Here is a 12,183-nt window from a genome sequence, read left to right as displayed (position 1 = left end):
CCAGAGAGAGAGAGAGGTGTCACCTACTGTACAGATTTATGCACTACAGCCCCTTGGTCCCGAGGTGCCAGTTATGAGGGAATTTTACTGTAACAATAATAACAGTAGTAATGATATTTTGGTAAATACTGAATACAAGACAATTAGTTTTTGGGAAAAAAGAGGGTCTTACGTGCTGAAAAATACAGTACGGTACAGTACTTACTAATGTATAATTTAATCAGCAAGAATGTAAGCAACATGAATTAAACTCTTGTCAATTGTTAAATTAGATGTGTATTGAGTTCTCTTCCTTAATTGGTCTTACCATATTACAAACTACTCCTCTCTGCATTTCCTCACATGCCCACCCTTTCTAAGTCTTTACAATTTCAGTCTATTTCCCAGCCTATGGACAAAACAGTTTCCAAAAAATGTTCTCACTTGTAAAAGCTTCCAATAAACCTTAGCCAGAATCTCATCATTTCACAGTTACTCTTCTCCAGAATCTCCTTGCCATTTACCCACCATTAATTTTTTCTTAGCAATTTGACTATAAAAGTGGCACTGTGCTATTCCTCCTCATCTCTATATGCCTCTCTATCCTTTCTTACCTGTTCTCTACAGAACTTGAAGACACTTTTCTGTATTTCATCAGCATACCATTCTCTGCAATACCTCTCTCAGATTTCACACCACACGCTGCTTCTCCCAACGTAACATATGACAGTTTCTTTATACTAATTTCTTCTGACTTCATATTTTCTATTTCAGCGTCCTATTCTTTTAACTCTCTCTCCCCCCATCTTCATTCTTGCCCTTGCTACTATCCTATGAAACACCTCACATGGTATAACTGTGGAATTCTCCTCTTTGATGTTTCTTCTGACCAATGATTTGGTTTCACCAACCATTTTTCCCCGTCTACCTTTAGTCAAAGCATTTCCTTATTTCTTTCCCATATTCAAAACTCATGACTTTCACACACTCAAAGTTCATTTTGCCATCACTTCAAAGGACAAGTAAAAATTAAATCGTTTTAAACTTGGCTATATCAAACTACTTTCACAATCTTAGTGTAGATGTTATTAAAGACTGTTTGTAGTGTCCCTTTAGCACCATCTGCACTGCTTTCTGTGAGTTAACTTTTAATCTGTTCCCTTTGGCCTCTTTCCATCTAACTTTTAAACTTCTCAAACTTTACTTTGCTCCAATTTTTGTCTTATTTTAAAAGTAAATCCTTTGGATGTTCCTCCTAGGGTCATAGAAATACAGTTCTCCTGCTTTCCCAATTACAGCTAATCAATTAATTGAATCCCCATTTAAACACTTAACCCACCATTACAGAAACTGCTATCTCCTTGGATAAAGAAGTAAATAAAAAAAGGCATACACATTTATAACAATTCACCAAAAGTTATTCATATACTCCTGAACATCATAACACACAGCCATACTAGAATATTCAAGGCATAAAGGTCCCCAATTATGTAATTTATACAGATGGATACAATTTCTTCATCAGGTGAAGGATTTGCTGCAATATGGTTGAATTAAAGCCAATCAATTCTCTTTACTAAACAAAGCTTCTGTTTGCCACAGCAAAACTATGTCAAATATATTCAGCACTTTGGGTTACTGTACTAAAATACGTGGCCAGAGAAATTGGCATCTTTTAGTGCTCTACAAGTCCTACAGAAGCACTTAAAAATTACTATCCTAAAAATCATCTTGTAAAATATATAATTTTCATTCCACACACCATATGGTGAAGCTGGTGTAAGTGTTGACACATATTGGATCCCTGCCCAAGTGGCCATAAAGAGACATGAAGATGGCAAGAAGTCAGCCAAAGAACCAGATAAAAAAACACACTCCTGTCAGTGACTAATATCTCTAAAACCTATAACTTGTAATGATTAGTAGATTTTATGGAATACTGAACAACAGCATATTAAAAAAACTCAAACCCATCAATGGTCTGTGGCACAATTCACACCCATAAGAATGTCATAAGTAATTTAATATCATCTTCAAATTGGACACATTCATTTGACCCATAAACATTTGATAAACAGCCCACATGGCACAATCTACGTATGCAGAGAATGTATGTCGCCATTAACAGTTAAAACATATTTTATGTGAATGCAAACATTTCAAACATGAAAATGTCTAGCTTTGGAAACCAAGAAATTCTGTCAGAATTGTCTTTTTTAATTTATCCAATTATTAAATTCTATGAGAACTTTTATTCACTGAATCAAATTTAAATCTTAAAACTGAGCCTTTGCGCCAGTCTTATGAGAATTTTTTTACTCGATTTCAAGTTGGTTCTCTTTACAGGATCCTGTGTGGAAAACCAATGTGTCTACCTATTCAAATGCCCCATCCGTGAGTGCCTCAGCACCTACATCAGTATGACTACCATGTGCTTCTCCAAGAGGATCTCCCGCCATGCTCAAGTAGGTGGCATATACAGTATAATCACACCAGGACTGCCCTTAATTCCAGAATAAAAAAGAGGAGACATTAATTCTAATATTGAAAAAATTAACCATATGACCAACCACTGTTGTCTACGCCTCCTGGAAGCCCTACACATTGGAAGAGAGAAACCCATACTAAACACCATGCAGGAGACCTTCTTCCTGCTGACGTCGGAATGAAGGGCAATGCCCACCAGCGTCCCTGGCAAGCAAACCAATCAGGAATGTCCATCTACTGGCAGCGATTCTCCCAGTACCACTATACTCTCCCCTGCAACCTCCAATGCTCACACACAAGAAAGGGTGCAACCATTGATGCCTGGGAGAAGGCTTTGCTTAAGGAAGATAATCCGCTAGTGGCCAATGAGAATTCAGCGCTGCTCACAACCCAACGCTGGCCCCCTGTCTACACCTTCACCCACACCCTTTATCTCCAGATTCATCTCACCCGTCTACAGGATGATTAACGGGCTGGTTTAAATGTTGTACAACAAAAGTGACTCCAAAAAGAAACTTTTCTAGAATCCATCTGCTGGTAAAATCTGAACAACAACAGAAACTCCAAAAGGATCTGCTGGCAAGCCTACAGATTTACCACACAATTTTTCAATACCTGCACTTTTACAGAGAATAAAACTGCTGTATAAATGCTGTTTATATTTTTCTCTTTGCCAAAATATGAACATCAGCCACTTGTTGACCACTATTTACATGGAAGAGAATGAATCATAAGAAAAATTGAGAAGAGTCAATATAAGATTAATTTGCATGATGCAGCATCCTTTTTAACAAGAAATGCATAAGAGAAGGTCTACTTCCTTCCAATAATAATAATAATAATAATAATAATAATAATAATAATAATAATAATAATAATAATAATAATAATAATAATAATAATAATAATAATAATAATAATAATAATAATAATAATATGGAAAGAGAAACCCACAAGATTCCTGTGTACACCTTGTTTACTTGTAAATATTTACATGTTACTTTTTACAAGTAAACAAGTTATACACAGGAATCATGTGGGTTTCTCTTTCCATATTCAGAAGAAAACTGAAAGAAGTTTTTGTTTGGTTAATAATAATAATAATAATACAGGCACCACCCTACTTACAAATGAGTTATGTTCTGGATGAACATTTGTATGTTTGTTACTGCACTCTTCCTGCCTATTAAAGTACAGTGCGATACAAAATCAATACAGTACTGTACATTTTTTCATCCTAAAACACAATACACTATACATACAGTACTGTATGTAAAGAATATGTGTGCGAAACAAAATTTTAAATTGTGTGGCAAAGGGGAGTGCTCTGAACACAATTTTAATTTGCGATCCCATTTGTTTGCATCTCTGAATGTTTGTAAGTAGGGTGGCGTGTGTAATAATAATAATAATCTACAAGAAATATTCCACATTCATGAAATGGTCCAATGAAACTAATGAACTCACCTTGCTGCAAGACAGACAAACAGCTGGAACTTGTCATCTTTACCAAGCTGGGAAGAAGAAGCATTGATACGACTCACTAAGGACACGAATTCAGCCATGCTAGTAAGGGTATAATGTTGACTATCTTTGCCAATTCCAGTGAGTTGCTCTCTTTCCATCTCTTCTCGGAGTACCACTTCAAAATGCTGATGCATTCTCTCTGTAAGTTTACAAGTCTTCTAATTACACTGTAAAAAACCATCTGTTTGACAGATGGTCCAAAGTATATTATTAACCAGTAAATGCTTTGATTTTCCAACTCCTAAACATTTCAGTGAGACTGTTTCTTACTGCGACAGTTACAAATAAAGTATAGTTCTGTAATACAGTCATTCCTCACTATCCATGAATAATGAATAAATAACTTCTTGGAGGAAACAGAGTTAGGTTCCTGAAAGTTAATGTTAAATGCTATTTTTCTTGTCCATTACACCAAGAAAATGTTGCTAAAGTACTATTTCATGAACATTGGCTAAAATTTTTCACTTAATACAAATTAACGATTATTACAGTAAACAAAGTACAGTTTTCATTAGCTTATATTTGAATAACACAATTAACAAATAACCATTAGGGATATCTACTTTCCATACCCATTGGCTAACCTATTTTCTGTATGGTCAGTATTTTGAAAGACCCTTTTTTATCATATTTCTTTGAATATACATTCATTGCATTATATAGAGTACAGGTATTTTAGTTATAAGCTATGTGAATAACACAACCACTTGGTATACTGCTATCAGAGATACCTACTCTAAATCAACTGGCTAACTCACTTTGGCTAACTGTCAAAAAAGACCATTTTTGCCCTTTTTCTTCATTCTCATTGTCATATTGCTCCATGCCCTCTTTTACTCTCATGACTACCTTTCATCCTATGCCTTCTGCTTCTTTCTGTCTATCTTGATCCCCAAAACAGTCTACTGCTTCTAAATGTTAAGTTTAACAGACACCATAACCACTGTGAACCACAGTAGTGATTTTTGTCTTGCGACAAGCTTCTCCTTAAATATACTCTGAATTTAAATTCATCCTCTTTGACATGGTTATACCAAGTTTGTAGCAAACAACTGTAAGCTGATGTACCATTTTTTGTTTGCTGAGTACAATCAAGTTCCCAATCCAACTTTACCCACATCTTATGCTTAGTAGCACATAATTTACTGGAGCCTGAAGAATGAGGGCCATATATAACTCCAACAAACTTCAACAGCAACTATTTCATTGAGTAAATCCAAGAAAAAAACTTTCAATGTAACTTGCATTATCTTGCGAAGATGTATAGTGTGTCTCGAATCTACCTTGTATCTGTGCAAACATCACTCAACAGTGCATGTAGCAGGTACTGTATGTGGTAAGCACTCATATACATCATGAACTCAAGGATACTACTGAATGACTATATTTAGAATACTGTACTAACTTTTTAGCTCTTGAAAAGTTTTAACACTTTCATATACAGCTTTATCAACAAACACTAGCATAAATTTTACAAAAACTAGTGAGCCTCAAAACTGAGTGTTCCAATTAAAATCATAATTTAAATAAAAATCTGAAACATTACCAAAACAGAAATGATGACACCCAACTCACCAAAATAGTCCCACAAGTACAGATTTTTTCCAAAAAAGCGTGTAGATTTGAAACCATACGAGAAAACTTGCTCCAAACAGCAAACCAAACCAAAGTCTCCACACAGTAATAAAGTTAAACTTCCTCTTTCTTTCTCTGGCTTATAAAAATACTTTACCAAATTATTTACTGAATCTCCTGAAATAAAAAGAAACATTGGATCAACATTGGATCAATCATAAAGTTAGCTAGAAATACATACATATACACAAATATTCTCAACTCTCTGAGACTCCAATGGCATCATGAAAATTGCATTTTTTTATTTTAAGATGACATCAAATGATATCACCTGTAAAAAATAAAAAATTAAGCGTAAATATTTTGATATCTGGAGTGTTTGTGAAATGTTTAACTATATTTCTTATGCAAGTAGGCACTATTCAAAAGAATATGTTAGGTTTTAAATTTTTCTTTACAATTTTACATAATCAACTTCTATATACAGTAAAAAGATATTTTATCACTGGAAAAGGCAGTTTATGTACCATTATTATTTTTAAAAATTCAAAATTACTTGATTTTTATCAAAAATAGTCACAACATGTAAACTTTCTGTTCTTGTCTAAGGTCGACTTATCATTTTGACTAATTTTGCAGTTCTTAATTTTTAAAGCTACAGTACTACAGTACAATGAAATATATCTATTTGCCTTCAAATGAGACAAAAATTAGCAATTTATCATGAAAAATTTTATAGCAGTGATAAAAAATATTTCTAAGCTCAAAGGTGATACACAATGACATGTATTTTACTTCAAGACATTTTTGTACCAAAAATCTCAAAAGAGTTAACAAGATTTTTCTCCTTATCTCTTTCATAATGATGATGAAGTTTCCTTACTACAGCCCAAAATATAACAAGAGACAGTTACATGAAGCACTGATTATAACCTAAAGGGGACCTCGTAAGTCTCCTGTTCCAAATGACTAAATTGCAAGATTTAGCATTTGGCTGAAACATAACAGGATAAAAGTAAATTCATTATTCAAATCTGTACTGACTTTACCAAATAGTCCATGAATTATTGCTTTCATATTACTGGTACTTACTGCAAACCAAACAGTATCAAAAGATGTGCACACTAAATCATGGGTATGCAAAAAGAGAATATTCATGGAAATCCAAGAAAAACCAGATAATAAGTTTAATATCACTGTCTGGCTATATTTAATAATAATAATAATAATAAAAGGATTTTGACAAAGGAAAAATCTATTTCTGGGGAGGGACCCGTGTCACCTGGTGAAATAACCCATTCAGCACTTATTTCTAGGTAATTCCGTTGCTAGATACCAGAGAAAAGCTAAATGTAAAGCTGGGGTTACTACCCCCAGAGCGAGCTCCAAGAAATGGAGTCATATATGGTAAAGGGTGAGATTGTCACAATCACGGGACCCTGCCCTATAAAGATTCCCAATGTCAAAAGTCCCAACGAGAGAGGTGCCGATACAAGCCCATGCACTACTCGCGGACTGTACACAAGGCAACACTAGTCGCATTCCATGTTAGCACCCACCCACACTAGAATGATGTTTACCATGGGAGGAGAGAATGAAAAACAGGGTGGGTCACCGGGTGACATGGGCCCCTCCCCAGAAATAGATTTTCCTTTGTCAAAATCCTTTTTCTGGATCGGGACCCGTGTCAGCTGGTGAAATAATAACAGAGAAATAAATATCATTCTTATGCTATTAAAGACTTTAAATAGAGACGCTGAAAACTAGGGAGAATTCCACCCTGAACATTAGTAAGGTCCTCGAAATTCATGTAATGAAAATAATGTAAGTGGCCACCGTCTAAGAGCATGAGCTTTGGAATTGAACCTGAATAGGCTTGTATTAAGAAAATACTTGCTGCCTAATAGCAGACACAATGACAGTACCCCCTTTTCATATAAAGAGAGGACCTGACAAAATTGCGAGGTCCTGTCTAAAAAAGCCTGTAAGGAGAAAACTGGGCACAGAGACAGACCTTGTGAAAGGGGAGTACTTTCCAAGGTGACCACCGAAAATGAGGACCTTCAACTGTAGATAGAAAGTTAGGGTGAGGAATTCGCAACAATACCCCTGATTGGGGAAACCAAAATGGTTGGTTCCGCTAGACAGGGCAGACAGTACAGGAAAGCTAGCACTAGAAGCTAAGCTGATTCAAAATTTGGGTCTTCCCCAACAAGGAAAGGTAAGAACAAGATGATTGTTGGTTACCGAAGCTAACTCCGATACATTACTCAAAGACCAGGAAACCGAATGTGGACGGAGTACTGGTCTCAGACGAACACAGACCTTAGGGTTGAAAGTTAAGGGCCTGTGAGTCTGGTTCCAACAAAACACTTTCCTCGGGGCCAATGCGGCTGCATCATTACTGTAGCTTCAAAAACTATGTGAAGAGTGCTAGTTACTTAACTGCAGAACCATACTGCAGTAGAGTAGGATCCCTTGACTGATTTTAGGAAAACAGTACTAACAGGACCAACATCAGTTTCCTCCTAAACTGTAAAATTCACAAAGACCACAAAGCCAGGGCACCAGAACTTTGAGGAGGCTGACGAAGGCTGAGTTTATACCAGCCGTGGCAGTTTGATAGTTTGTGCCTGAATTGGGTTGCAAACAGACCTACTTCTAGGTCCAGGAAAAGATCACAAGACTACCTGAATGATGCTCCGTCTAAGGACTATTCCGACACCAGGGGGGAGGCCCTGGACAGGGAAAATGTAGTGACCTTTTGGACCCCTACGAGAAGGGTGGCAGACAGAGGCACTTGTGTCTGTTGGTTATGGAAAAGAATGAACCATAACCTGAATGATGCAACTCGAGTTCGAACCCACTTGTTTACGCAGCGCACTATTGCTGCTTTGTTCAGAACCAGCGTAAAATGAATCCTCTTGGGAGGAAGAAGTTTCCCAAGGACAGGAAGACTGCCACAGCCCTCCAAAGCGTTGATATGGAACTGCCGGAACGTGACCGACTAAGTTCCATGTACTTCATGGGGCCAAAAATATCCACCCCACCCGCCCAGAGAGGTGACGGTGTGGAATACTGAGGCCGGAGGGGAAAGCTGGAGAGGAACTGACTTCGATAAGCTCTTGACAGTTGTTCAAGGCCGGAGGCCATTATTCAAATAGGAGGAATCAGGGAGACACGTCCCTGACTCCGCCATACCCCGGTTATAAACTCCAGCTTTGACTCCAGAAGGAGAACCGTCACTGAAGCAAACTGGAGAGAGCCCAAGACCTTTCTTGGGCACGGCGAGAGGTATGCTTGCGTTGATGAAATGTTTGGTTGCCCTTGCTATCTCTTTCCGCTTCCACTGGATTCACAACTACTGTAGGCTACCCTCCGGAATCAGGTGGGATTCCTTCCTGTGTACTTAGAAGCCCAGAGACTCTAGAAAACTGATTATAATGACCGGCACCCTCAGGCAATTCCCGATGCTGGGTGCCCAAATGAGCCAGGCAACTAGATATGCAGCTAGCATAACCTCCCAACACCGGAGCTGTTGAACTTCGGTATTGTTCAAACTGGCAAAGATTCTGGGGGCTGCATTGAGGAGGGCATGAACCTGAAGGGGTACGCCTGCTCCCCGAGTCTGAATCCCAAGAAGGCATAGAACCTTCCTGCAACTAAGATGTGAAAGGAAGCATCGGAAAGGTCCATAGAGGTGGTTACGGCTCCACGGAGCAGCAGGATCCGAACCTACAAGACTGTACGCAACCAAGACTTGCCACATTGAATGAGGAAAATAAACGGGACACGCCCGGAAAAACTTTCTAGTGGAAGGGAACTTCCTTGGCAGACTGAAAAAGCCTGACAGGCCATTCACAAAGCCCTCCAGATCCCGGCCGGTAACTGACCGAACCTGATTGGGGGAGGGGGACAAACAGTCCAGCTCCACCCCGGGCCTTGATAACTAAACTCTGGGCCCAGGGACTGAAGTTCCAGTGGCCCCAAAAATGGTACAGCCTCCCACCCATGTGAGAAACACTGCTGGGAGGAGGCTTGATTGCCTCCCCTGAAGCGTATGCCTTCCCAATTTCTCAGAGAGGAGCAGGATGCTTCCCTGCTCCTATGATAACCCCGAGGTTCAGTGCCTCTGGTAGAATGTCTAGTGAAAATTCCTTCCTTGGGTTTTCGTATGAAGCAAAGAAAACTCTGGCGGAGGCACATGGGGGAGGCAGAGACACACGGGGGAGTTACAAGGGGCTGATGTGTTGGCTGAACCCGCACACAGCGAGGTGGAGGCTGGGAGTGAGAGGCCGACGGCTGTCCAGGGGCAGGAACCTGAAGAGCCTGCACCACCGCCTGAGCAGGGGGGTGCTTGAACTACATGAACTTTTTGCCGGACTTGGGATAGGGCCCAGCAAGATCAGATTGTTTCCGCCCGTAAGGTAGACACCCACGAGAACGGAGGCTCTGATTAACATTAGTAGCCCCGGACAGACCGTAACAACGCCCACCTGAGGAAAAGATTAATTCTCCAGGTGAAACTGTTCATAAGACTTTTCGGCTCAAGGCGGAACGTGGCTGGCGAAAAATGTGTTTTCAGCTGTCCATCCGGACTGATGAAATAAAGCGGGACCTGCAGAAAACCTGACAAGAGAGATTTTATCAGGACCGAAACAACGAACCGCCATTATATACCACAGACATTGTTTCTGTTAAAGTCAAAGAGTTCCAGGACCTGGCAAGCCTGTCTTTTACCCTGCTTCAGCTTCCGGGAATTGACTCCGGAAGCTCAGGAGCTGTACGCTGAATAAATTAGAAGCGTAGTCGGGGTTAGAAGATTCATTGTGAACGATATCTGTGATATCTGTCTCCGGAAATGCGGCAGCGGTTTATTTTCAAAACAAGCCTGTTGATAAGAGGGCTACATTTGGAGCACAAGGGGTAGGAAGCAGGTCTCTCAAAGAGAGCACGGTAAGACCCCACAGCTGGTGTGAACTTGGAATTCTCTGCCTGCCACTCCGTTAGAATTCACAACGGAGACGATGTGCCCAGCCCCTATGAGGGCTCCCTTAGGGATCTTGCCAGACAGATACCATGCTCCTTCTGCCAGTCTGGTAAAACCCGGATAAGGGGATACCAGGCCGGAAGGGAAGAAATGCAATTCCGCCAACCTCCGTGTCCCCACACCCTCGATAGGAGGGTGCCTTCATGCTGGGAAGCATAAAGGGTTAGGCGCCAAAGGTTCCCCAGACCGAAGGGGAAAAGAGGTGGAGGTGTCCGGAACGATAGAATTCTGGAACGGAGCAGGATTTTACAGGTGATCCGTTGATAATGAGTCCTGAGATTAATCTCTTTGGGATATAAGCTCCTGGGAAAGGGAAGGCACGGACCATGAGGTAGATAGATAGTTAGATAGTTTGATAGGTTGTCAATGACCTTCATATCGAGCTCCTTATAAGGAGACCCGTAAAAGAGCCTGCAACAAAGGAAGGAGGGGGTAACCGCCTTGCTTTGCTTGGGCCGTGTCCCTTTCCAGAAGACGAGGCCGAACTCGTAGACGGCACCGGACTAGAGATCCGAGACGTCCTCGAGGGGGCCCCGGAGCGGGTCTTCTTGGTTTAAAAAGGGTCTTTCTTGACTGATTTCACCTTAGGGACGGTAGACCAGGAACCGTCGAAAAGGGATGAGGAGCTAACGAATCCCCTAAAGGAAAAGTTTGCCTCACTTAATTTCGAGCTAAGCGGAAAAGGTTTGCCTCACTTATTCCCGCACCTACTTATCGCTCCGGGACGATGTTCACAGGTTCGAGAACGAGACTGAAGGACGCAACATCTTCAGAAAACTCTCCGTAAACAGTTAATTTATTTAAGAGGACCGGGTCAACTCTTGGACTCCGGTAAACAAAGGGGCAGCAACTTCTTCAGCAACTGACATTGAGAACTGGGCGCCAAGGAAAGGAACATTACAAATGTCCACTGAAAGGACATAGGAGTTTCCCGACTCTACGTTTCGCCCGGAGCTGCTGACCCCGGACTAGAGGGTGTGAAGCGAAGAGTTACGAGACTTGCAGCCGACCTCTAGGAGGGGCAAAATTAGGACCCCAAACACCGGAGGAGCAACTATTAATAAGTCATATGAGACGGAGTTTGGCGAAGGAAAACCGATAAGTGTATATGAAACCTACCGATTCGCCGAGAATCTCGCCCGGAGACGGAGTTTGGCGGAGGGAAATCGATAGGTGTATATGAAACCTACTGATTCACCGAGAATCTCGCCCGGAGAGAGCCCAAACACCGAAAGAGCGACTATTAATAAGCCATATGAGGCGGAGTTTGACAGAGATAAAACCGACAGGTGTATATGAAACCTACGGATTCATCAGGTAGCCTGCTCGGAGAGAGCATAGCGTACAACGCAGCCTGCCGGGTGCCAAACGACTAATAATAAGCCATATGAGGCGGCGTTTGGCGGAGATAAAACCGACAGGTGTAAATAAAACCTACGGATTCATCAAGTAGCCTGCTCGGAGAGAGCATAGCGTACTTCACAACCTTCCGAGCCAAAAATAAGCCATATGAGGCGGAGTTTGACAGAGATAAAACCGACAGGTGTATATAAAACCTACGGGTT

At 40.6% G+C, this 12,183-nt stretch overlaps 1 protein-coding gene across 6 annotated transcripts in view; it reads right to left on the bottom strand.

The window, feature by feature from the left end:
• pns (pinstripe) overlaps positions 1 to 12,183 on the bottom strand; it is a 213,642-nt gene that overhangs the window by 4,977 nt on the left and 196,482 nt on the right. For all 6 annotated transcript variants that reach the window (XM_067110205.1, XM_067110203.1, XM_067110207.1 and 3 more), the window contains 2 exons: positions 5,569 to 5,745; positions 3,934 to 4,132 (listed from right to left, as the gene is read on the bottom strand). In XM_067110205.1, coding sequence (XP_066966306.1) covers positions 3,934 to 4,132; positions 5,569 to 5,745 — 376 coding nt within the window. The remainder of the gene's footprint in view (positions 1 to 3,933; positions 4,133 to 5,568; positions 5,746 to 12,183) is intronic.

Source organism: Macrobrachium rosenbergii, chromosome 10 (genome assembly GCF_040412425.1).
Source record: "Macrobrachium rosenbergii isolate ZJJX-2024 chromosome 10, ASM4041242v1, whole genome shotgun sequence".
Taxonomy (NCBI): Eukaryota; Metazoa; Arthropoda; class Malacostraca; order Decapoda; family Palaemonidae; genus Macrobrachium; species Macrobrachium rosenbergii.
This window is presented reverse-complemented; position numbering and strand designations above follow the sequence as displayed.